The sequence below is a fragment of the Emydura macquarii genome, unplaced genomic scaffold (assembly GCF_026122565.2).
Source record: "Emydura macquarii macquarii isolate MOO-44397 ecotype Brisbane River unplaced genomic scaffold, CSIRO-AGI_Emac_v2 contig_1713, whole genome shotgun sequence".
NCBI lineage: Eukaryota > Metazoa > Chordata > Testudines > Chelidae > Emydura > Emydura macquarii.
The window spans coordinates 1,932,292-1,957,223 of NW_027131850.1; the positions used below are offsets into that span (position 1 = coordinate 1,932,292).

The window sequence follows — 24,932 nt, forward strand, 5'->3', positions numbered from 1 at the left end:
TAGGAAAATCAAATAAATATGAACCTATACATGTCCAAATAAGTTCTGGGTTTTGATGCATCAAGTGTGTGGATCAGAATATTAGCAAAAGTTCAGGAGCTCTTTGATTAAAAAGGCTGCCTTGTTTGCCCCGCTCACCTTTCAGATGAGAAAGGTGAGTGGGGTGCATGAAGAACTGCAGCTCATGCCAGATGGCTGGAGGGAGTTACTTGTTCTTCCCTACAGAGCAGCCAATCTGACTACTGCCCTGAGCCACCTGGCAGGAGGCAGGGAGGGGACTGCTTGGGGGGCTGGGGGTCACTTGCAGGGAAGAGGGGATGAGTGGGTGAATGGCAAGGACCCTGGAGGCAATCGAGCGGCTGGCAGGGAAGGAGGGAGGTAAGGGAGGTGTATGCCAGAAAGGCAGGGAGGGAAGGAAGTTGGGACCCGAGGCACTGGCACGGCTGTGGGGAGGGGAGCGGATGTCGGGAGGGAAGGGAGTGGGAGTTGGGACCCCAGCCACTGGTGGACAGCCAGTGGCTGGCAGGGAGGGGTGTGGACTCCAAGGCAGACATATGGGGGCGAGGGGAGTCGAGTCACTTACCTTGACACTGCAGTCCGGCAGTGGGAGGTGCTTTTGGGAGCCAAGGGCCAGGGGTTATTCACCCTGTGGGGGCTGCTCCCAACAAATCCCAGCTTGTGATCAGGTGAAACCTGGTTGGGCTGGATGGATTCTTGCCCTTCTCTCCCCAGCTGCTCACGTCCACACACAAACCCCCTGTTGGCTGCATTTGATAACTGGTGCACTAAAGAGTTGGAAACAAGGTCAAAACCACCATGGTCCACAGAAAAGGACCCCTTGGATTCAGAGAGAGAAGAGATCACCTTGTCCAGCGGTCAAGTGAACCCAGCCATGGCTGTAGGTTTACTACTGGGTTCATGACCATTGACACAATGGCCTGGACCATGAGAGTTCTGGAACCCGTGGAAATTCCTTCCTGCCCCGGGGTTGTAGGTGCATCAGTCGATCTCAGGATATCTGAGAGATTCTCAGCAACAGTGTCATGCCAGCCCCCGACTTTGGAACCAGACCAAACTATGGGGGCTTCAATGGTGCCTCCAGAAGAGGCTACCCTGGCTGCAGAAGAGCAGTTACCCACTTCACCCTTACTTGCCTCATCATCATCCTGATGAGGCAGTAGTGGGTCCTTCTGCCAGGGTCCCGCAGAATGACTTCAGAGTGCACCAGGAGCTACTCAGGAGGGTAGCTGCAAATCTATGCTTGGAGGCAGAGGAGCCTGCTGATACTCTGACATTTTGGCAGCAGCACACTCTTCTAGTGTGGCCCTTCCTGCCCACGAGAGTTGTCAAAGCTTTATGGCAAACCCCATTCTCTCTGCCCCCTACATCTAAAAGGGCTGAGGAAAAAATATTGTGCCTGCCAAGGGGTTCGAGTATGTGTACTCTCATCCATCCCTGGAGTCACTGGTGGTGTCAGCGGCCAACAAAAGAGACAGGCAGGGGTTGTCAAGCTCAACCCCCAAGAATAAAGACACAAAGAAGCTAAATCTGGCAGAAAGATTTATTTGACTGCTAGTCTTCAGCTCCACATATTGAACCAGCAAGCTCCGCTGAGGACATATGACTATAATATATGGCTTTCCATGGCTAAATTTGCTGACTCCTTGCCCCAGGAGTCTAAGCAGGAGTTTGGCTATTTTGGAGGAGGCCTGAGGTCAGTGGCCTGAGTTTTTCTCCAGGCAGCCTCTGATGTGGCCAACTCAATGGCCAGAATCACGTGGTCATGGTCTCTATGTGGAGATCCTCGTGGCTACAGTCATCTGGTCTATCTGCAGAGGTCCAACAATCCATCCAGGAATCTCCCCTTTTGATGGTGTGGCGCTGTTCTCTGACCAAATAGATGCCAGGCTGTGCAGCCTAAAGGATTCCAGGACCACACTCTGTTCCTTAAACCTATACACTCAGTCTGCTACCAGGAAGCATTTCTGGCCTCAGCAACCACAGCAGTTCATGGGCTAGGCCAGGAGCAGGCCCTGCAGGAAGAAGAGCAAGGGCTATAAGTGCTGTCAAGGTCAGCCTTCTACCGGTGCTTTGCAGTCAGGCTCAAGCCACTACCCAGTAGGCAGGCAGACCTTTTGAGGGTTAGCCTGGGGGCAGCCTAGCAGACTTAACCCAGGATCCAATCCTCCTCTTTTCAAACCATCTTTCACCCTACTTTCTGCATGGGCGGCTTATAATATCAGACGTGGGTGCTAAGCCCCATCATAGTAGGGTACACCCTTTAGTTTTTTTCAATCCCTCCTACCCATTCCCATCCTTCTTCAGCGATCCTTATTTTGAGCAACTTCTCATCCAGGATGTGCAAACTGTCCTCTGGGTAGGGGCCATAGAGTAAGTTCCCCTACATTTGGGAGGGAAAGGATTCTACTGCCGTTACTTTCTAATCCCAAAGGATACCTGCCGCCCATATTGGACCTTTTGTCGCCTCAACAAATATTTCAAGAAGTTGAGGTTCCATATGGTCTCCCTGGTCTCCATCATTCTTTCCCTGGATCCTGGTGACTGGTATGCCGCTCTCCACCTGAAGAATCATACTTCCATATTTCCACTTTCCGTGGCTACAGACAGTTTGTGGTAGGACACAACCACTACCAATTCACAGCCCTCCCATTTGGTCTATCAACAGTGCCAAGGGTGTTCACAAAATCTATGGCGGTAGTTGTGACCTACCTCTGACATTGGGGAATACAAATTTACCCTTACCTCAACAACTGGCTCATCAAAGGTCTCTCAAACTCAGGTCCAGCACAGTATCATGGTACTACTGCCAAGAACTGGGCCTGTTGATAAACAAACAGAAATCAACATTAGTATTGATGCAAAGGGTAGAGTTCATCGGGGCTGTCCTCGACTCTACCAGGGCCTGAGCATTTCTACATCAACCAAGACTTCAAAACATGTCAGACCTGATCACCCACATCATAGCTCACTCTCTCACCACAGCTAGAGTTTGCCTCAGATTGCTGGGTCACATGGCAGCATGTACCTGTGTAGTACAATATGCAAGACTATGCCTCCGACCTCTTTAAATGTGGCTGACATTGGTTTACTACCCACCTAGACATAGCCTGGACGTGATCCTTATTATCCCGCCTTGAGTACTTGCCTCACTGGCATGATGGACAAACCCTACCCACGTAGCAAGAGGGGTTATCTTTCTGGGCTCCCACCCAACACACTCTGGTATCAGATGCCTCGGACCTAGGTGGGGAGCCCACTTCAGCTTCCTCAGGATCTAAGGCCTCTGGTTCACAGAGTAGCTGACATAACACATAAATGTCAGAGAGCTCAGAGCAATCCATCTAGCCTGTGAAGTGTTCCTTCTCCAGATGTCAGGAAAGGTAATATGAGTGTTGACAGACAATTCAGCATCAATGTATTATGTCAACAAGCATGGGGGAGTGAGATCCTCTGCCAAGAGGCAGTCCATCTGTGGGGTTTCTGTGTGGAACATGTGATCCACCTTGAAGTCTCACCCCTCCAGGGGGTCAAGAACACATTGGCAGATCAACTCAGCAGGTCCTTCTCTTCTCGCCATGAGTGGTCCCTTCACCCGGAGGTAGTCAAGGTTATCTTCCAGAAGTGGGGAACTCCCCAGATGAACCTATTTGCAGCCAAATAGAACAGGAAATGTCACTGTTTCTGTTCCCTGCAAGGACCCAACAATGGCTCGCTTCCTGATGCAGTGCTCCTGCAGTGGTTGGGAAGCCTGATGTACCTTTCTACTGACCCCTCTCATCCACAAAGTCCTCAGAAAGATCAAGAGGGACAAAGCACAGGTCATAATGATTGCTCTGGTTCATTATTTTGCTGGACCTGGCGGTGGCAGCTCTCCGGACACTCCCAGATCATCCGGACTTGATTTCACAGAGTCAGAGTCTGCTGTTACATTCAGACCTTGCCTCCTTACATCTGACAGCGTAGATGCTGCTGCATGATTAAGCCCTGAGGAGCAGGCTTGCTCCATTCAGGTTCAGAAAGTCCTGCTGGAAAGTAGAAAACCCTCTACTAAAGCAACTTACTTGGCAAAGGGGAAACACTTGTCCTGCTGGAGGGCGAAACGAAACCTCTCCATGACCCAGGTACCGTTACACTCCATTCTGGAGTACTTACTCCAGTTGAAATATCAAGGCCTGGTATTATCATCAGTAAGGGTACACGTATCCAGAGGAGATCAGTTTTCTCCCATTAGATGACGACCAGATTCCTGAAAGGCTCTTTCTGCAGGTCAGAGACCCGGTCCCCCCAATGGGACTTCAACCTAGTTTTGTCCAGATTCACTGGGCCTTCCTTTTGAGCCCATGGCATCTTCTTTGCTGCTTCACTTGTCGTGGAAAGTTGCCTTTCTGCCTTTCTCCAAAATCAAGGCTCTAACTTTGGAACCTCCCTAATACTGTTTTTTACAAAGATAAATTTCAGTTGCACCCTCATCCTGCATTTCTACCAAAGATGGTATTGCAATTTCTTGTCAACCAGGACATCTTCCTGCCAGTCTTCTTTCCAAAGCCTCACAGTTCTAGTGAAGAGACACGCCTGTACACCTTGGACATCAGGCAGGCGCTGGCTTTCTATATCAGAAGAACTAAACCCTTCTGAAAATCCACACAGCTCTTTGTCGCAGTTGCCAAGCAAATGAAGGGCTAGCCAGTCTCATCCTAGAGGATTTTCTCCTGGATCACCACCTGCATCTGAACTTGTAACGAGCAGGCAAAGATCGCACCTTCTGCCACTCTAATAGTCTATTCGACAAGAGCACAGGCTTCGTCAGTGGCTTTCTTAGCCCTGATTCCAACACAGGACATTTGCAGAGTCGCAACTTGGTCTTCACTCTTTTATGTCCTACTGTGCCATCATGCAACAGGTCCAAGACAATGCAGGCTTTGGCAGAGCAGTATTGCAACTAGCGTATCTGAACTCCTGGCCCACCTCTAGAGGTAACGTTTGTAAGTCTCCTGACATGGAACGAACATGAGCAAGCACTCGAAGAAGAAAAACAGTTAATAATCTTTTGTAGCTATTTGTTCTTCAAGATGTGTTGCTCATGTCCATTCCCTGACCCACTCTCCTTCCCCTCTGTCAGAGTTCTGGCAAGAAGGAACTGAGGGGAATGAGGGGCCGGAAGCACCCTTATACCAGTGCGTACACACACCACTGCAGAGGATGCTAAAGTCAGCTCTACGGATACCACTGAAGGAAAAATCTGACACCTATGCATGTGGTTACACTGTACCCCAAGGTGAAAGGCAAATCTGGTAACACTCATTTATTAGGGTTACTTTCCTAGAAGGGGGTATGTGATTCTATTAATGTACTGCTTGTGTTACTTGTATGTTCATATAGCTACAAGTCCCCTCCCAATGGAACTATCCTGCAGGACCTAAGGTTTTCAGGGCTTGGTTCCTCCAGCCCCAGGTTCAAATAAACTCCCCACATGTGTGTACACACATTCCAGATTAGCAGAGTGTATCTGAGCGGACTGGGCTATCAGCATTCTCAGCTGACCCATTATATGTCCCTGAACTCAGCAGGCTGGGTCACACAGCACTTTCAGCTGCCACCCGTATATGCCCCTGGACTCCGCAGGCTAGGCAGAGCAGCACTTCTCAGCTGCCTCCCCCCTTTATGCCACACGTTCAGCACGTCGCTATTCCCTCTCTCACTCTGCAATTGTTCCAGTGGTAACCCCCTTGATGAGCAAACCCCATAAGATTTTTGGGCACTCCAGGGATCTTTGGCTTAGTCAAAAGAAGCGTTCTTGCAGCGCAAGATAGGGAAGCCAAGAACATAAAGGAGTAAATGAAGTTTGGAGAAAGAGACTAGCAACCAGCTTGATTATAACAGTTATTTTATTGCCAGGTATATAAAACTTAATATACTAATAGTAATAACATACAAGGAGAGAAAAAGAATCAAACGGTTACAATATTACACAATTTCAGTTGCGGTACTGGAGAAAGCTAGCCCAGGTTTGATTACAAAAATAGAAAGTTATATCAGGACTGAGAGAGAGAGAGAGAGGTTAAATTACTTGTAAGGGGAAGAAGTAGGCTTAACCAGAGAGAAAGAGAGAGAGTGTTGGGGAAGGGAGGGGGTCTCGCCACTTCATGCAGCTCAAAGGTTCCCAGGAGACAGACTGTTCAGCTTAGGGTCCAGAGCGTTTGAGACAGGCAAAGCCCCCAACAAGATCAGTCAGGAAAAGCGGGAGTCCCAGTGGAACTAATACAGCATTTGGATCCAGGCATCGGAACAGATGTTTGAACTTGGGTAGGGGTTTTTTTAGGGAAGAAACAATGGTTCAAGGGAGAACACTAGGTTTATTTATGGGTAAACCATGACACAAGGGAGTATACCAGAGTGGTTTTGTTTATGCTGGACAGTAGGAGCTGTTCATTCCTGGCTATGAGCAGTGTTCCTTCGAGGGAGCTCACAATGCAACCAGGCAGATTTAGTGTTTTGGATATTAATAACTAGAATGGTCTGATAACTGCGGAGCTGGGTGTGTGCATGTTTGGGGTCATTAACATCAGGGGCAGAGATATCTCATTATGCAATGTGTCCCTGCTTTGCCAATCCCAGAGTTCAGTGCACTCCATGCTGTGGAGCTTGGTTCTCCATTCGGTATGCTAATTCTTCTATGTAAATTAGGCTTCTGTTCTCCATTCAATGTGCTAATCGAGATGCCTCCTTTTTACATCTTTGATGTAGATGAGGCTAGGGCAGTTGCCTTAATCCTATCACCCTTGTTTGGAGGGGTTTAGGTGTGTCTCCCACTGCCTTTTCATTGCTTTTGGTTTCTGGTTCAAGCAGAGGCTGGGATTCAGGTGAGCCAGAGAGAGTAGGGGTTTTGCGCCCTGGTTCTCCAAGAACACAGAGCTGACAGGTAATAACAACACATGCACCCAACATGGAATAAACATGAGCAACACATCTCAAATAACAGTTACAGAATGTTAGTAACTGTTTTTTTTGGGTCAAAGAAACATTTAGTTTAACCCTAAATGTTTTATTTCAGGCATTTTAAAAGGGATTCACAAAAGAAGAAGGGGGGGGGGGGGGGGATGAGGTGGTGGTGCATAACTGGAGATGTAGTCCAGCTGAGGAACCCATCTCAGAGGAAGTTAAGGTTCAAATCATGTTAATGAGATTACACTTAGTTTGCATGTATTAATATTGCTAATATAACCATAACTATTATGCTGGTTGACTGTTTTTGTGTTTACATTTTTAATCATAACATATTTCCCAGTATTTCAAGTGGCTAAAGAGGGCCATGGAACCATTCAGGTTTGGCCTGTCTGCTCCTTTGTAGACGGACAGAGGGATGGCGAGGCCAAATCTGAGTGGTCCTGCAATTCCATGCACCAGATAACAATGCCACTTGGTTTGGGGGCTCAGGGCAAACTGAATATAGGAACTGTTCTGCTTCAACTAGGATAGGGAATCAGGAGGTCAAAATGGGACACTCAGGACTGTTCGGAGGTCTGAGTATATCATCTCTTCAATGAAAATGTCTGGACTCCAATTTCCATCTTTTTCTCATAAAGACTGCTTTCCCCTTGCTTTGCATTTTTTTCAACTGTTATTGTTAGTTCTACTTCGAGTGATTGCTCATGTCCATTCCAATATACGTGAGTGCACACCAGTGTGCACGGTTCCCAGAACTTTTTTCCCCTTAGCAGACCCCGTAGGGCCGGCTCTGGTGCCCTCTGGAGTGCCGCGTGCATGCCGCGGCACATGAAGCACTGCTGGCCCCACACCCCCTCAGTCTCTTCTTTCTGCCTGTGAGGGTCCTATGGAACTAGCACTTGCTCTTTGCAAGTGCCATTCCCCTTCTTTGAACTCTTTGTTAGCGAAGTACCCTAGTTAGTTTTAAGTAATTGTTAAGTAGTGTAGTTTAAATATGTCCCTGAGGGACTTAAGGTGGGCAGGCTATGTCCCGGCTGCCTGGCTTTAAGCCCCCCCCTTTCCTCCTCGGCACCTTAAGTGCCTGGGGGGAGAGCAAACAGGAAAGACAAGAGTAAGATATTCAAAGCTTTTAAACAGTGAGCCCAGAGGGACAGAGAGATCAGGTTTAAAGCCTTGCTGTTATTGCAGTGCTCCGCTCGGGGTCCGGGTCGTCCTGCTCCCCCTCGGCACCGAGCTTCACCTCAGTGCAGAACGCACCGCTGGCACCGGATTCGACTCGGCACGGAGCAGAATCCCCGGTGCCGAGGACGAGGACAGCTTGTGGAGTGCAGACACTCCCCTGCACCGTGAGTATGGGCAGGGTCGAGTGCAGAGATGCACCGGCCACGGCCCATTGAGTGCTCTCTGGGTCTGAATCTCTGAGCAGCGAGCCACCCCCCGACTCCTGGGAGTGGGCGAGTGCCCCTGCTGACGCTGTCGACACCGAAGGTTTTCAGGCGGCAAGAGCCTTGTTGGCCTGCCTACGCCACCTCCACCCCCCCGCCCCCTCTGCTGAGGGAGAAGGGGCCGGTGTCCTGGGGCAAGCCCGCGTGGGGTCCCCCTGAAGGGCTGTGGAGATCCCCAGTACGGGGAGGAAGATCTACTGCCAGATGGCACTGGGGGTAGAGCAAGGCCGCTCCCCCAGCATTTGGTCCCGTGGCAAGCCCATGTAGGGCTCCCCCCCCTTGAAGGGCGATGGAGATCCCCAGTAGGGGGAGGAAGAAGATCTCCCACCCGCTGGCCACCAGTGGTAGAGCGGTCCCTGGCACCGGAGGCACCGCAGGCCAAGGGGCGGCACTGGTCGAAGTCCACCAGGCGGCGCCCAGACAGCTCCTGCTCCAGATCCCTGGCATCGAGGAGTTTGCCTGCACCGAGGCGGCACAGAACCTGGTCATCGTCGGAGGCCTCAGCATCGAGGGATTCTCCCGCACAGAGGTGGTGCGGAACCTGGTCGCCATTCGCGGACCCTGCACCGCGCAAGCCCTGTTGCAGAACCCGGTTGCTGGAGTTAGGCTCGGCATGGCAGAGTTTGGAGCGGCACTGGTCTCAATCACAAGGGGTAAGCGGCACCGCAAACGTCCTTGGTACTGAGGCTCCGGTATAGAGAGTTCTTCAGAGTGCACCTCCGTCCCTGGACACCGCCTGTGGCAACGGAGGCGGTCCATGTCGGAGGTGGCGAGAAGTCGGTCCCCGGCTGTCTTGTGAGTCGGGGTCCCACAGGGGGAACAGTCGTCGGGACAGCAGACGCCCCCACAAGGCGTCAAAACAGGTAGCAGTCAGCCCAGGTTTGGCTCCGGGGTCAATGGCCTCATTGGGCCCTATGGGGCATCCGGATGGGACCAGGGCCCCCAATCCATCATGTCATCAGGGGTGCAGTCCGTGCCCCTGGCACAGCAGAAAGCCCACAGTCACTGCTCCTTGGACAAGGAGTCGGACCCTATGACCCGGACGAGGCAGTCTCCGGGGACCTCATGGCTTCCGGAGGGTTTTGGGATGCACCAGGAGCTGCTCAAGAGGGTGGCCTCTAGCTTGGGGCTGGAGACCAAAGAGTTATTGGAGGCCATTGTTACCCTCTCCAAGGTGCTGGTGGCAACTGCCCCAGCGAAAGTGGCCCTACCAGTCCACGATAAGGTCCTCCAATTGTTAAGGCCCTGCGGCAAACCCCTTCCTCGGTCACCCCTACGTCGAGGGTGCCCGAGAAAGAGTGTCACGTCCAACCGAAGGGTTTGAGTATCTATTCACTCACCGGGCCCTGGGAATCCCGGTGGTGTGCACAGCCAGCCAGTGGAACGGGCATGGCCAGCCTGGTGCCATTTCCAAGAACAAACACAACATAACTTTGTGGAATTGTGTTTAAAAAAAAAACAAAAACAAAAAAAAAACATTACTCCACAGTCAGGACTGCCAACCATCAGGACCTCCCGGGGAGAGGGAATCTTAACTTGTGGGATTTCCTAAGGCGGTTTGCTGAGGCCCTGCCCCAGGACCAGGCCGCCGACTTCACCTGATGAAGGAATCACGGTGGCTAAGGTAGTGCTCCAAATGTCCAGAGACGCTGCCGATTAGGCAGGTAAGGCCATAGCATCCGCCATTTCCATCAGGAGGTGCTCATGGCTGCAATCCTTGGGCCTGTCCCAGGGACAGCAATCAATTCAGGACCTCCCCTGTGATGGGTTGGCCCTCTTCTCCGATCGGACCTATGCAAGGCTGCATGGTCTAAAGGACTCCAGGGACATGCTTCGCTCCCTGGGCCTGTACACGCCCCAGGCTTCCAGGCAACAGTCGTGGCCCCAGGCGCAGCGGTAACAAGGCCTCCACCTAGGCCCTTGCAACCCTACAGAAATAGGGACAGAAATAGGGGGTTTAGGAGATGGAATTAGCCAACCCCGGCTTGTCCTCACCCACCCCCCCCAGCAGGGGCCCCCAGGGGGTCGGGCAATCATAGGAGACAATTTTGATAGTGCGCCTGGGGGTGGCGCCCCTACTGCTCTCCTGGACACCCCCCTCGTCCTGCCCTGAACAGGTTAAGGCTCTTCTATCCCGAATGGGCATCCCCAAGGGAAGGCGGTGTGGCCTCGTAAATAGAGCACTGGACTCTGACCCAGAAGACCTGAGTTTTAGTCCTGATTTCCTGCTGGGTGACTGCAGACAAGTCATTTAAAAAAGCAGAAGGGGGTCTGCAACCCATATTTCCTGGATCCAGGAGACTGGTATGCCGCCCTCGACCTCAAGGATGCATACTTTCATGTGTCCATCCTCCCCAGCCACAGCCGCTTCTTCCGCTTCACGGTGGCTGGCTCCCAGTACTAATTTACAGCCCTGCCCTTTGGCTATCTTCTGAGGGTGTTCACCAAATGCATGGTGGTAGTGGCGGCCCACCTGTGGCAAAAGGGTATACAAATCTTCCCTTACCTGGACGATCAGCTGCTCAGGGGCAGGTCCGGGTTCCATGTGGAGGAAAGCGTGACCCTCACTTGCCCCATGTGCAGCAGGCTGGGACTACTCATAAACAAGCAGAAGCCCATTTTAATCCCGGTGCAACGCATAAAATTAATTGGGGCCACTCTGGACACTTCCCAGGCCACAGCCTTCCTACCTCAGCCACGTTCCGATTTATGGTCTCTAGCATCTCCCGGCTACACCGATGCCTCACGACAACAGCCAGGCACTGCCTTCAGCTGTTAGACCATGTGGTGGCCTGCATGTACGTAGTGAGACTAGCTCACCTGAGTCTCAGGCCGCTTCAGGCGCGGTTGGTCTCGCGTATGTGCCGAGCAGACACCCACGGAATTGGGTGGTCACAGTTCCCCGCCTGCCCTAGCCTCCCTAGACTGGTGGAGATCCCCAGGGCAGTGTGGAAGCGTGTTCCATTCAGGGAACTTGTCCCGTCGGTCACCTTAATCTCTGATGCCTCGGATATGTGATGGGGAGCCCACATCGGGGCCAACCTGAGCACTCAAGAGCTCTGGTCAGGGGAGGACAGGCGCCTGCACATCAACGTGAAGGAGCTGAGGGCTATTCACCTAGCATGCAGGCTGTTCCTCTGATTCCTCGCAGGCAGAGTGGTGCAGGTGCTGACAGGCAACACAGCAGCTATGTTTATATAAATAGGCAGGGAATGGTGTGCTCCTCAGCTCTCTGCAAGGGAGCTACCCGTCTGTGGGGCTTTGCAGTGAGACACGAATTCCATTTGACTTCCTCTCACCCCCTGGGGGTGAGGAATGATGAGGCGGATCGCCTCAGCAGGACATTTCTACCTAGCCACGACTGGTCACTGCACCTGGAGGTAGTGACTACAATCTTCCAAAAGTGGGTTGTTCCCCAACTGGATCTATTTGCGTCGGCTTGGAACGCGCAGTGCCAAGGTTTGGCTTGTGCCAGGATCGTGAGACTGGGTCGATTTCAGATGCGTTCCTCAGTGACTGGATGGGGACCCTCAGATACCCGTTCCCACCCATTCCACTCCTGCCCAAGGTCCTACTGAAAATACACAGGGAGAGGGTGGATGTCATATTCACTACTCTGGCCCGAGGAGGCATGACCGTCTCTCCCAGGACCACGGTTGTCGGTTGCACCCGGACCTGGACTCACTGCAGCTCATGGCCTGGAGGCTCTCGGGCTGACGGAGGGAGAGAGAACCTGCGTGGTGCAGGTCCAGCAAGTCCTGCTGGGCAGCAGGAAACCTTCTACACAGGTCATGTATCTGGCTGAGTGGAAATGGTTTACCTTTTGGGTGGAGTCCCAGGGCATTCCGCCCTGGCTCTCGCCTCTGCAGGAGATTCTGGAGTACCTGCTCCAGCTAAAGCTCCCAAGGTCTGGCACTGGCCTCACTGAAGGTTCACCTGGTGGCCATTTCGGACTTCCATCAGCTACTAGAAGGGAGATCCCTGTTCTCCCATCCCATGTCGGAGGTTCCTCAAGGGGGTGGAGAGGCTTTATCCACAGGTCTGTAACCGGGTGCCTCCCTGGGATCTCAACCTGGTCCTCTCTAGACTCACGGGGGGCCCCCCCCTTGAACTCCTTCATGCCCCCTGCTCATGCTTTCATGGAAGGTAGCGTTCCTGGGGGCCATTACCTCAGCCAGGAGGGTCTCCGAGATTAGGGCCTTGATCTCGGAGCCCCCTTTATACAGTATTCTATAAGGATAAGGTGCAGTTGAGGCCGCGCCCAGCCTTCCTGCCCACGGTGGTTTCCCAATTTCAAGATAAATCTCTCCCTGTGTTTTTCCCAAACTGCAAGGTTTGGAAGAGGAATGGAGATGGCATTTGCTGGACGTGAGATGAGCCCTCGCCTACTACATTGAGGATAAAGCCGCTCCAGAAATTGATGCAGCTCTTCATCGCAGTGGAAGACCAGATGAAAGGTTCACCTGTCTCTGCCCAGCACATCTCCGCATGGATCACATTCTGCATCAAGTGCTGCTACAAGCAGACGAATGTGCCCGCTTCAAGGTGTCATCACAGCGCACTCAACCAGAACTCAGGCCTCCTCTGTGGCCTTTGTGGAGAGAGTGCCCCTGCAGAACATCTGCAGAGCCGCCACCTGGATGTTGGTGCATACCTTCACGCCCCACTACGCCATTGTGAGAGGGGACATGGGATTCGGCAGAGCCATGCTGAGGGCAGGTCACTGGTAACTCCTACCCACCTCCAGGGTACTGCTTATTAATCACCTATATTGGAATGGATATGAGCAATCACTCGAAGTAGAAAACAAGGTTACTTACCAGTAACTGTTCTTCGAGATGTGTTGCTCGTATCCATTCCACACCCACCCTCCATCCCCACTGTTGGAGTTGGCAGAAAGAAGGGACTTGAGGGGGCGTGGGGCCCGCAGTGCCTCATGTGCCGCGGCATGCACGCAGCACTCCAGGGGGCACCAGAGCCGGCCCCATGGGGTCTGCTAAGGGGAAAAAAGTTCTGGGACCCGTGAACTCTGGCATGCACTCACCTATATTGGAATGGATATGAGCAACACATCTCGAAGAACAACAGTTACTGGTAAGTAACCTTATTTTCTCCAGGTGTCGTTCTTATATTTATTTCAATTTATCTAAATGTTCCCTTCCAGAGCCCTGGGTACATATACAAAATTAATAATAATAATTAAAAAAAACCATAGCATTGGGAATTGGCCCAATGTCTGAATTTAAAAATTCTTCCATATCCAACTCAAAACTAAAACTCTCCCACCACCTGTCCCTATTCACTCAAACACATTTCACTTCCTCTCCTGAACAAATCCAAACATATCAAGTTGTGGCAATGCACTGAAAATGAACCCAAATGACCTTTGTTCTGCCCTCTACTGACACCTTGAGGAAAAAGTGTGTAAATATGTCTTTTAAAAATAAGTTTTAATCTAATCTAGAACCACAAATGCTCAAATTAATTACAACTGTATGGTTATTAGTGTCACTATGGGACAAAGTTAAGGTAGTTTGGATTAACTGTGCATTAATATATTTTAATGTTTAGTTTAAATTTAAAAGAAAGCCAAACTCCTATCTTGTAATGTTTACTTGTTTTGGGGATAATTACAATTTACTTGTAACTGTTTTTATCCTTAAGTTATTGATATGTACACTTAACATTAACTCCCTCTTAACCCGTTTTTTTTTTTTCTGGGATTTATAGAAAAGTAGTCTTTATGTAAAAAATATTGCTCTCAGTTAAGCATTAAGTAGAACTTAAGTAATTTACAGATGCCAAGATATTGTAATGAAACATTCTTTTAATTAAAAATTTATTTCTGTAATCTCCTCTTAACTGACATGAAGTGTGTGCTTTCTCCTTCATTCACACTTGTAGGTAAAAGAAATCTTAATTATTTATTGGCTTACTGCTTGAGTTGAAATCTATTTTGATGGTAGCTAACATAGCCAAAGAAATAACAAGTGCGCTTCCTTTGTCCATTTTGGATAACATGAATCTTGCATGCATCTGCTTGTGCTCAAACATGCAAATCATAGCTCTAGCTCCTAAAGATCACACTTTTACTCTTGAGCTGAAAAGATGTTGTTGCTAAAGCACAAAGGATATTTTATGAATTGCATCATGAAAAAGTCAGGACATTTCATTATGAAACTTTTGAATGATTACAAAAAACAGCAATAATATTGAACCTAGCACTGAAAGTCTGTGATCAGTAAAGACATTTAAACTTTGATACTGATACCAAGAAACTTTCATACAAAGGATCATAAATCTATGAAAGTAGGTATGCTTATTGGAAGTAAAACACCTCTGTTAGCCAAAGAACAACTGCTGGTGGCACACTGGAGAACCAGAGTAATGAACAGAGTACAAGACTTTTGAGTTTCTTGACTATTTCTCTCTCTCTCAAATCTTATGCATGCACTATGTTGTTAGCAAAATTCACAGGACTTTGGCAAAATAAACACCATTTTTAAACCATATGTGTTATCTTTCAGTTCTGGAGCTTGTGTGGCAATTCATTGACACCAAAGCGTGGTGTTTTTGGCAAGACTGGAGATCTCCAAACTATACTGTGCCTAGCCTGTGCAAGAGATGAAGTGACGCATTCTGGTGCACTTAATGGAGACATATATGTATGGAAAGGAATTAATCTCGTACGGACAATACAAGGAGCACATGCTGTAAGTATAGTTCTGTAACACTAAATCAGATTGTTTAAACAATGCACAGCTTTGGAAATTGATTAGTGTATAACTGGTAGTTCAAAGAAGCTTTTTGAAATACTGTTCAGATTATTTTGATTTTAAACCAAAATGTTTATATCTAAATCTAAAGTGGCTATTTTTTTTCTTTACATAATTTTTCTGTATCCTTCCCATATCACTTTGGACCATATGCTTATGTGGAGGAGACAAGTGGAGAAAAAGCTCAGTAATTCTGAATCCAATTTCTACATGCAGAGCTGTGTGAGTCTTTTTTCCTCCAGCTGTTGTAACTAGTGTGTGTGTGACAATATAAGGCAAGGTTCAGTTAAGATTTCTCATCTACTATTTACAAATAAAGGCCCTAATTTTTCCAACATTTTTAATCTAAGCAATTTACTTAGTCATACTATTAGGAGTATATCAAGTTGAATTTCTAAAACAATTTCTTTTCTTTGAAGGTGGATTTTAATTATGGACAATGATGTACCTTTTAGATCGTATTAAAACTCAATATGTTGGGAACAAATTGAACCAATGTGACACTTAACTTAATTTTCTTACTGTAGTGGAGCAGCAGCTCTACAATAGCTTTCAGTTTAAAGCTCAACTGTATTAAGTGCTCCAAAACTTGTACGGTCACTGGCTTTGCCTTCAAATTTTGTCCCTTGTGTGGGTGTGGGGTTTGGTTAGTGATCCAAATGTAGGGCTATTGGAACGGGGTTCTTGAGATACAGCCCCATTGAGTGGGGGGGGGAGGGGGAGGGAGGGGAAGGGAAGCTTTTCTTAACATTAATGCATTCAGGTAGTGAATTTTTGCTCCTAGACTGAAATCAAACTAGGGCAGAGGTCGTCACACAAGTATCTCATATGCGTGAGAGTTACCCCAATGGAGTTCATGCACCCACTGGCTCTGTGGGGAAAGTCAAATTACATTATTCACCAAAGACTTCTCTTGCAGTGTGCAAAATGAATTACACTGAGTAAATTCAGAGAAAGAGGCTAACTATGCGGAAAACTACCAGCCTATATCATAGGACCTTGTGGCACTGATGTTATGTAATGGTCATTGAATCTGAGCACCACCCCTAGCAATGTGAATTCAAATCCAACTCAGAGCAGAAGGCTGAAATAAAAAAGAAGGCATCTTGTTGCAGTCTGCCTCTGTCATGGTTTTTGTTTTGTTTTTTTTTATTGTGGGGAAAATGTATTGAAAAGAAAAGAAAATTACACAAGCAAATGCTTGCTGGGAGATGAGGGTGATACTACATTAATTTAGGTGTTGCCCAAAGATGTTAACATAACTCAATCTCTATCCAACGTTAAACAGTGTTAAACAAGGTTCAGGATCTGGTATACAAAGACCTAAGCTTGCTTAGTACCATGGCAAACACACCATTAAAAACCTTTTATATTAAAGATATAAAAAAGGAAAAACAGTTAAAGCATTTGAAATGTTGTTAAAATGAAAGCCTTCCTTAATACTTCACATTTCTTGTTCCCTTTCCCTTTAGTTGGAGAGAGTTTTAAAAGGGAAAAAACCCTTGTTTGACAGTATTAGATGAAGATAACTTTCCTTTTGGGGAAAAATGAAGTTAGTTGAGATGAGCTAGAGCTGTTATGGTTAAAGTTCGATTCCGTTACATCTTGAGTGGTATTTGGGATTCAGCTGAGGCTGGTAGGAGTAGTGATGCCTGTGTGGCATGGCCTGGTCAGGACATCCCTCAGTATTAGGATGAAGAAGGTCTGAGATTGTGGAGGTGGCAGCCATGATGGTGAAGCTTGCTCTAGTAGCTTCAATTTGTTCTTCCTATTTCCCCGCAAAGGCTTTTCTAAGGACCCAAAAAGGGACTTATGGGTGGAATAGCCCATCCCCTCATTAAGTTGTCCACCAATTTTGATTAACTTCCAGTTCCACATCATCTGTTTTTACCAAGCATGCTTTTAACATAGTTCTTGAGTTATATCAGAAGGCCTTTCTATTTGCACTGATTCTGATTTTCTTACACCTGTTCCTATCAACATTTGTTGTTATGGGTTATTGTGGCATCTTATGAACTTGTACTCATTTTTTAGTTGAATTTACAATTAGGGTAAATTTGTAGGTCCAATTATCACAACAGTTATTGGGGTGGAATACTAGGTAGGAATAGGTTAGAGGAGTTTGATATGCAATGAGGTGAAAGGTGATTATGGGAAGGGGAAATAAATTGGGATGGGTGCACAGAGATGGGTGGAGGGGTCATATGGGAAGAGTAAGGGGGTTAAGGAGAGTGAGAGGAGAGGGTGGGACATTAAAGGGGGACATGGGGCTAAATGATGGGGACTGGGGCAAAATTGCAGTAGGGGCATCTATGAAGATGTGATCTCTCATTTTCCTACCCCCCTCACGTGAGCCAGGTTCTGGAAGGAGCTTGCCTATTGGGGGTCTGAGCCCCTCTCCTCTTCTCCCTGCCATGTGAGCTCTAGCGGAGAGCTTAGAACAGGCATGCCTGAGGCATGCATCAAAAATACACTGCTGACACTGGGGTGAGGAATTGCATTAAGCATGCCCATTCTCATATCACAGCCTCTGCAGAACTGGGTATCGGGGATGGGGAGCACCCACTGACATGATCGAGCAGTTCACACATCTCAGAGCTATTGTTTCTAGCTGTATTTATCTCCATCGGGTATTCTCTTTCAGCTGAGAACATCTCATTGAAGTGGATGGATCACTTAACACCTCTCTCCTTTAATAAATTATTAAAGGAGGGTAATGTAATTAATGTAATATCAACTTGAGTTTATTGAAAATAGGCCCTGTCAAACTTAACACGATATTTTTTTGGATGAGGTTACAAGCTTGGTTGATAAAGGCAATAGTGTTGACATAATAGACTTTTGTATGGTGGTTGACTTGGTACCTCATGACATTTTGATTAATTTTATACCTTTCTAATTTTTTTTAATGTGACACGTTAAATGGATTAAAAATGGTTAAGTGATAGGTCTCAAAATGTAATTGGAAATGGGAAATTGTCATGAACAAGTTGTTTCTAGTGGGGCCCCACAATGATTGCTTGTTGGTCCCATGCTGTTTAACATTTTGAATCAATTATCTGGACGAAAACCATAAAATAATCACTGAAAGTTTGCAGACAACAAAACTTGGGGGAGTGATGATTAATAAAGAGGGCAGGTCGCTGATCCAGAGTGGTATGGACCACTTGGTAAACTGGTGCTAGCAAACAATGTGTTTTTTAATACAGCTTAGAAGTAAATAGATATCTAAGAATCTCCCCCATCCTGTAAGTATGGCCTACATTCTTTGTTCCATCTTGGAAAGCAGCGACTCTGAAAAAGACTTGGGAGTCATGCTGGATAATCAGCTGAACATGAGCTCCTAATATGATGCTGTGGCCAAAAGAGCTAATGCAATACTGGGATACATGAATAGGGGAATCTCCAGTAGAAAAGAAGAGGTTATTTTACCTCTTTTATTTGGCACTGGTGTGACCGTTGCTGGAATACTGTGTGCAGTTCTTCTGCCTACAGTTCAAGAAGGATGTTTGATAAATTGGAGGGTTCAGAGAAGAGCCACAAGAATTTTAAAGGATTAGAAAACATGCCTTGTAGTAACCAATACACTGGGCTCTTTGAGTCTAGCTTAACAAAGAGAAGATTAAAGGCTAACTTGATTACAGTCTATATATCTATAGGGGGATCAAATATTTAATGGTGGCTCTTCAATCTAGCAGAGAAAGATACAACATGATCCAATGGCTGGAAGTTGAAGCTAGACAGATTCAGACTGGAAATGAGGCATTTTGACTGAGTGTAATTAATCAGTGGGACAATTTACCAATGGTGGTGATGGATCACTGACCATTTAAAAATCAAGACTGGATTTTTTTTTCCAGTTTTGACAATTAATATTTGATTGATTCTCCTACTTGCAGTGCTAGCCCAAGGATCTCTGCTCAGAGTTAAGGTTACCTGGTGACCGCTCATTCTCTTCCAAAACATCAAGTTCAGCAAAACTCAAATGTCTGACAACCAGACAATGCAGAGTTAGGTTACATGGGCACTTATCTTAACTGTGCCTCCTGTGAGTGGTGCCCCAAGCCACTATAATGCATGTACTTGCACTCTGCCTTTTCACTGTAATGAACAGATGCTGCTTGCACCTACCATCCACTCAAACCCTGATCCTACTTCTGCGACAGAATATCCCACTCTTTACAACCCCTTCACATTTGCACTCCGGATTCAACCTTTTCCCTACCCACTGTTAAATCCAGAGACTGCTCTTATATCCCACTTCTCTACTGACAGTACTCATGGCAAGAAGACCCCATGCCCTGCTACTGATATAACCTACACAATTCTGTATTAAATGATGGAGACTGGAACTTCAAGGTACACATGTACCTATTTTCTTTGATTGCCCATGTGGAGAGTCTCAGACCCAGATCTTTTCATATCACAGTCATAGCTTTGTGACACTCCTCAAACTACTCCCCAGATCTCCTTATGTCACAAACACACCTATGCCAATTTGCCCCATCTACTGACTCCAACCTTCAGTATAGCTGCAAACACTAAAACACACTGAAAGCAGCTGGAGTACATAGAGAGAATTCCCAGTGGCTCTTGTCAGCTCCAAGGGGTAGAGCTAAGATTGAGTGGGCATTTATCTTAGCTCTGTATTTCCTGGTTTTCAGAAATGAGTTTTATTGAACTTGACACTTTGGAAGGGCATGAGCTGTCACTGGGTGACTTTAACTTTGCATTAATTAAGATTTTTTCCATTTAAATATACCCATACCTGTAGTCTGGGTAACACACAAAAATAATTGGAAAGTCTCATTGATTAAAAGAAATGTGATCTAGTTGGCATTACTGAAACTTGGTGGGATGATTTGCCTTGACTGAAATGTTAAAATCACTAATTAGAACATGGTCACGAAGGATAGAGTAGGGGGAAAAAAGGTGGGGGGGGGGGAAGAGTGTGGCATTTGACATTAGACACCATTACCTGTTTTAGAATTACTGATAACACAGGAATGCAGGATCTCAAATGCATGTGAAGCAATGAGCTAGCTATAAAGTCCAGAGGTGGTAGTAGTGGACAGTTATTACAGACCACCAAATCAAGCTAGAGAAAAGGATCAGTTACTCCAACACCTGCCTTTAATGTCTAGAAAGAAAGAAAAATCTGGTGTTATGGAGACTTCCATTTGGGAAACATATTCTGGCTGCATTGAGCCTCCATTAGTAAAATATCATTAGCTTCTAAAAATATAGATGATTTTCTAAGGACATGTCTACACTGCAAATTTAAGTCAACTTCAGTTAAGTCGACATCCAGCTGCTGCAGTAATTCTCAGTTGTACATATCCACACCAGATGTGTTGTCAATGAAGCGCATCCTCATTAGCAGTGCTTGCATCGATGCTGAGAGCAATGCACCGTGGATAGCTATCCAACAGTGTAAGTCACTGCAGGGGATTTTGGAAAGGGCTTGCAATGCCTCATGGGACCAAAACAATCTTGCAGAGGTGACTGGAAACATGACTTCAACGTTCCATGATTCATTTTGCTCCCTCCCGTAGTTTCACCTACAACCCACAATATTTTGTGCCTTTTTTTCAAAAGTCTGGCACAGCCATGCTTATGCCATCTCTAGAGAAGCATGGATTCCTCTCAGCTATGCACTATTGTGAGAGTTGCAAACATCATACGCCTTATTCTGCAGTATTTCCACAGCCACGAGAGGAACCACTGCATGAAACGTGGAAATGTCCTTCAAGTAGCTCTGCTGAAAGCCAAGGAATGAAAACCATTCGCTGCTATCAGCAGCTGCTACTCCTGCAAGGGTCCATTTTAGGTCTATCACTTTTCAATATATGTTCCACCAACATCCATCCTGCAAATTCATGTACTCTGATGACATCATACTGGCTACTCAGGCTTCCTCATTTGAAACCTCAGAAAAGGTTGTAGAACCAGACCTACAAACACTAGAAACCTGTTTCAAGGCATGGTGGATAAAGCCAAATGCCTCAAACAGTGGTCTCAGCTTTTCATCTGAATAATCCTCAGGCCAAGAAGACATTAAACGTCAGTTTTTGTGGGTCACCTTTGATTCATGATCATAACCAGGTACCTGTGGATAACCCTGGACCGCATCCTCAGCTTTAATCAACCAAAAGAAAATTGAAGGCTAGGATCAAAATCATACAGAAGCTTGCAAGAACATCTTTGGAAAGCGATGCCCACACACTCCAAACATCAACACTAGCCCTAGTCTGTTCCACAGTGGAATAGTGTGGAGTGGCAGCCCACACACCATTTTAGTGGACACTGAAATTAACGCAGCTTTTCATGTAACTAGTGGCACCCTCACATCAAGGCCACTTCCATGGCTATTAGTACTGGCTAACATTGTGCTAGCAAATATCCGATGAGAGATTGACAGTTAGGGAGTACATAAAGATCATGGCAAATACCACTCTACTGCTCCACCATGTTGTAGAACACTCCCCTCGCCACCAACTGAAATTAAAAGGGTTTCTTTTGTCTCATGCCACAGCCTTCCTTGTGGAAGATAAGGACGTTTGCAGAAGATGGTCTGAAGCCTGGGCAGCTGTCAATGTACCAAACAAAAGTCTAATCAACGACCCAACTGTGCAAGTGCTGGGCTTCTCCCCACAGTGAGTATGGACAGCTTTAAACCGTATCCACACCTGACTTGGAAAATTCGCATACTCACTTTATGAATAGAAAGTGAGGAAATTGCTGAACTGCGACTGTGGCATGGTGCATGCTGCTGGACACATCACAGACAATGCTCAATAGATGCTCAATCTACGCTCATCCTGGAGGTTTCACAGCCATTTACATTGCTACCTCTTTTGCTCTGGACTGGATAAGAGACCTTTAAGATCCAACTGTAGTCACACCATTGCTTTCACTGTTCTGCTATTGCCATACGATAGAAGAAGATTTAATATGGCAAGCAGAGGACAAACCCAACCAAGAATCTATATGCCTGGTGCTTAAAAACGGCTAATTTCCCAAAGCTGAGGTAAATTGAGTGAAATTGATTGGGAGAAAAAATTTAAACTGAAAATTGGGAAATCTTAAGAGTATATTAGATGATCAAAAAATCCATGATTTCCCAATGAAGGAGGATGACAACTTTGGCTAAAAGCCCATCCTATTTCAGTGAAGGGATCAATTAAAAATAAAAAATGCGTTATATAACAAATGGAAAAAGGGGAAATAAGGAGCAATAAATTATGAAGTGCAGAAAATTTAAAAGAGAAGCTAAAGACATCCGGGAAAAATCCAAGGCTGGTAGAGCTAAAGATAAGAAAATTTTTAAAAATATAGCAGGAACAAAAGAAATTCTAGCAATGGTATAGGCCCATTACTAGATGGAGATGGCAAAACTGTTGTTAATGAAGCAGAAAAGACAGAAGTGTTCAATAAATATTTCTGTTCCCTATGTGGAAAGCAGCAAGATCACGGACTCTCTATTTGAGGATATTAAAGTATTTTTCAGTCTATCCCTACTAGATGATGTCTAACATCCTCCTCAGTTGGTAATAAACATTTTAAAATCAGATAATTTGCACCCAAGAGTTCTAAAAGAATTGGCTGAGGAGATTTATTAAAAATTACAATATTGGGGAAGTTTCAGAAGACTGGAAGAGTGCTAATGTTGTGCCAATATTCAAAAAGGATAACTCGGATAACTATAGGCTGGTAAACTTTACATGGCCCTGGGCAAAATAATGGAAAAGGTGCTATGGAATTCAGTTCATAAGACCTAAAAGATAGGAATACAATTAATGCCAGTCAACGTGATTTTACGGAAAATAGATCTGGTTAAACTTTGATTTCATTTTTTGATACCTTTATCAACTGAACTGTAAACTTAATTGGAGATATATAGATATCCATATATACTTAGACTTTTGTCAGGTGTTTGACTCAGTACCACATTCACTGATTTAAAAATTAGTACTATACGATATCAGTAGAGCACATGTTAAATGGATTAAGAACAAGTTAACTGACAAATCTCAAAAGTAGTTGTGGGGAGCCATCATTGCTTGGAGATGTTTCTAGTGGATATATGCAAGAAATGGTACCATGGTACCCTGATGCTATTCAACATTTTCATCAATGATCTGGAAGTAAACATAAAATCACTGCCTCATGTACAAATTTTAATAGCAAAAATTGGTGAAATGGTGAAGACAAGGAAGTCATAAAAAATGATCTGGATCATTGGTAAGTGTCACCCATTCAAACAAAATGTGCTTTATTATAGACAAATGCAAAGCTATACGTCTAGGAACAAGAAATGCAGACCATGCCTACATAGTGGGGACTCTATCCCGGAAAGTGATTTACGGGTCATAGTGCATGAGTAACTGACTAGGAGATCACAGTGCAATGCTGTGGCGATAAGGGCTAATGTGATCCTTGAATATATGAATAAGGGAGTAGCAGTAGACATGTAACAGGGTACAGAAAAAAACTACAATTATTTGAGGGCTGGAGAAAATGCTTTACAGTGAAACAAAGAGCTCAATCTGTTTAGTTTATCAAAAAGAAGACTGAGAGGTGACTTGGTTCAATGTATAAGTACCTTCACAGGGAGAAAATAACAGGTCATACCAACTTTTAACCTAGTGGAGAAATGCATAACAAGAACCAGTGACTGGAAGTCAAAACCATGCAAATTTAAATTAGGAATTAGGCACACATTTTTAACAGTTTGTTCCGGAGTTAATCACTTTCACTATTAAGGATGTGGTGGATTCCCTATTTGTCTTCAAATCAAGACTCGATGTGTTTCTGGTGCCAAACACCGATTATTGGGCTTGATACAGGGGTAACTGTGTGAAATACAATGGACTGTGGTATACAGGAGGTAAAACTAGATGACCTAATTGTCCTTTGTGGCTCTAAACTCTGTGAATATAAGGTCCGCTGCATATTATACCAAATGCTTAAGGTAAATTTTGCATAGTATTTTGCTATAAAGCAGTGTCTGCTAATCAATTAGTAGTATTTGTATTGGGTACTAGGTACTGTAGTCATAGATCAGGGCCCCACTATCATAGGCACAAGTCCGAACACATAAAGATATGGTCCCTACCCCAAAGGACTTGCAGACTGTTTTACAAAGGAATTGTTTCACTTCATGTAAAATGGATGTTAAAGCTGATCGATTGCATGCTATGAGCGCTCCTGCACTTATAGCCACATCTGTCCAAAAAGACATTTTGAATTCATACTCCTGAGTTTAGCAAGGGTCATCTCCTAGCTTAGTGGTTATTTTCTGTTGTAGCACCTTGGGAGCTTTTGTTTTGATTCCATATCATGGGCTAGATATTGCATGCCAAAATGAAACTAGTAGTCAATTTCAGTCCTCTGTGTAAAGAACTTTACTGATCGTTAGGAACGCTAAAGCCAGACTATACGGACTACAGTATAGCAAGCTGTAATCTTTTTCCTCTGAAAAAGTGGAGTGAGAATTAAGAGATGAATAGAATAATTTTTTGTGGATTACACACAATTAGTGTGTTTTTTTTCTGAAGAAAATTTTTTAAAAAATTGTTTCCAGTAATGTGAAAATATGTCTGTACTGTTGATTTGGTCAGTTAAACTTGTGCTAATTTGCAATGGATGGTAAATCTAACTTGTGCAAAACTATGCTGCAAACTTGCACAAAATGAGATACATATGTTAATTGCAGTCCTTCCACATCTGTAATTTCTTGCAT

General features: G+C 45.9%; 1 protein-coding gene across 6 annotated transcripts in view; it reads left to right on the forward strand.

The window, feature by feature from the left end:
* Nucleotides 1-24,932, forward strand: part of EML5 (EMAP like 5) — a 261,963-nt gene that overhangs the window by 49,057 nt on the left and 187,974 nt on the right. For all 6 annotated transcript variants that reach the window (XM_067556337.1, XM_067556341.1, XM_067556336.1 and 3 more), the window contains exon 5: nucleotides 14,939-15,124. In XM_067556337.1, the coding sequence (XP_067412438.1) occupies nucleotides 14,939-15,124 (186 nt within the window). The remainder of the gene's footprint in view (nucleotides 1-14,938; nucleotides 15,125-24,932) is intronic.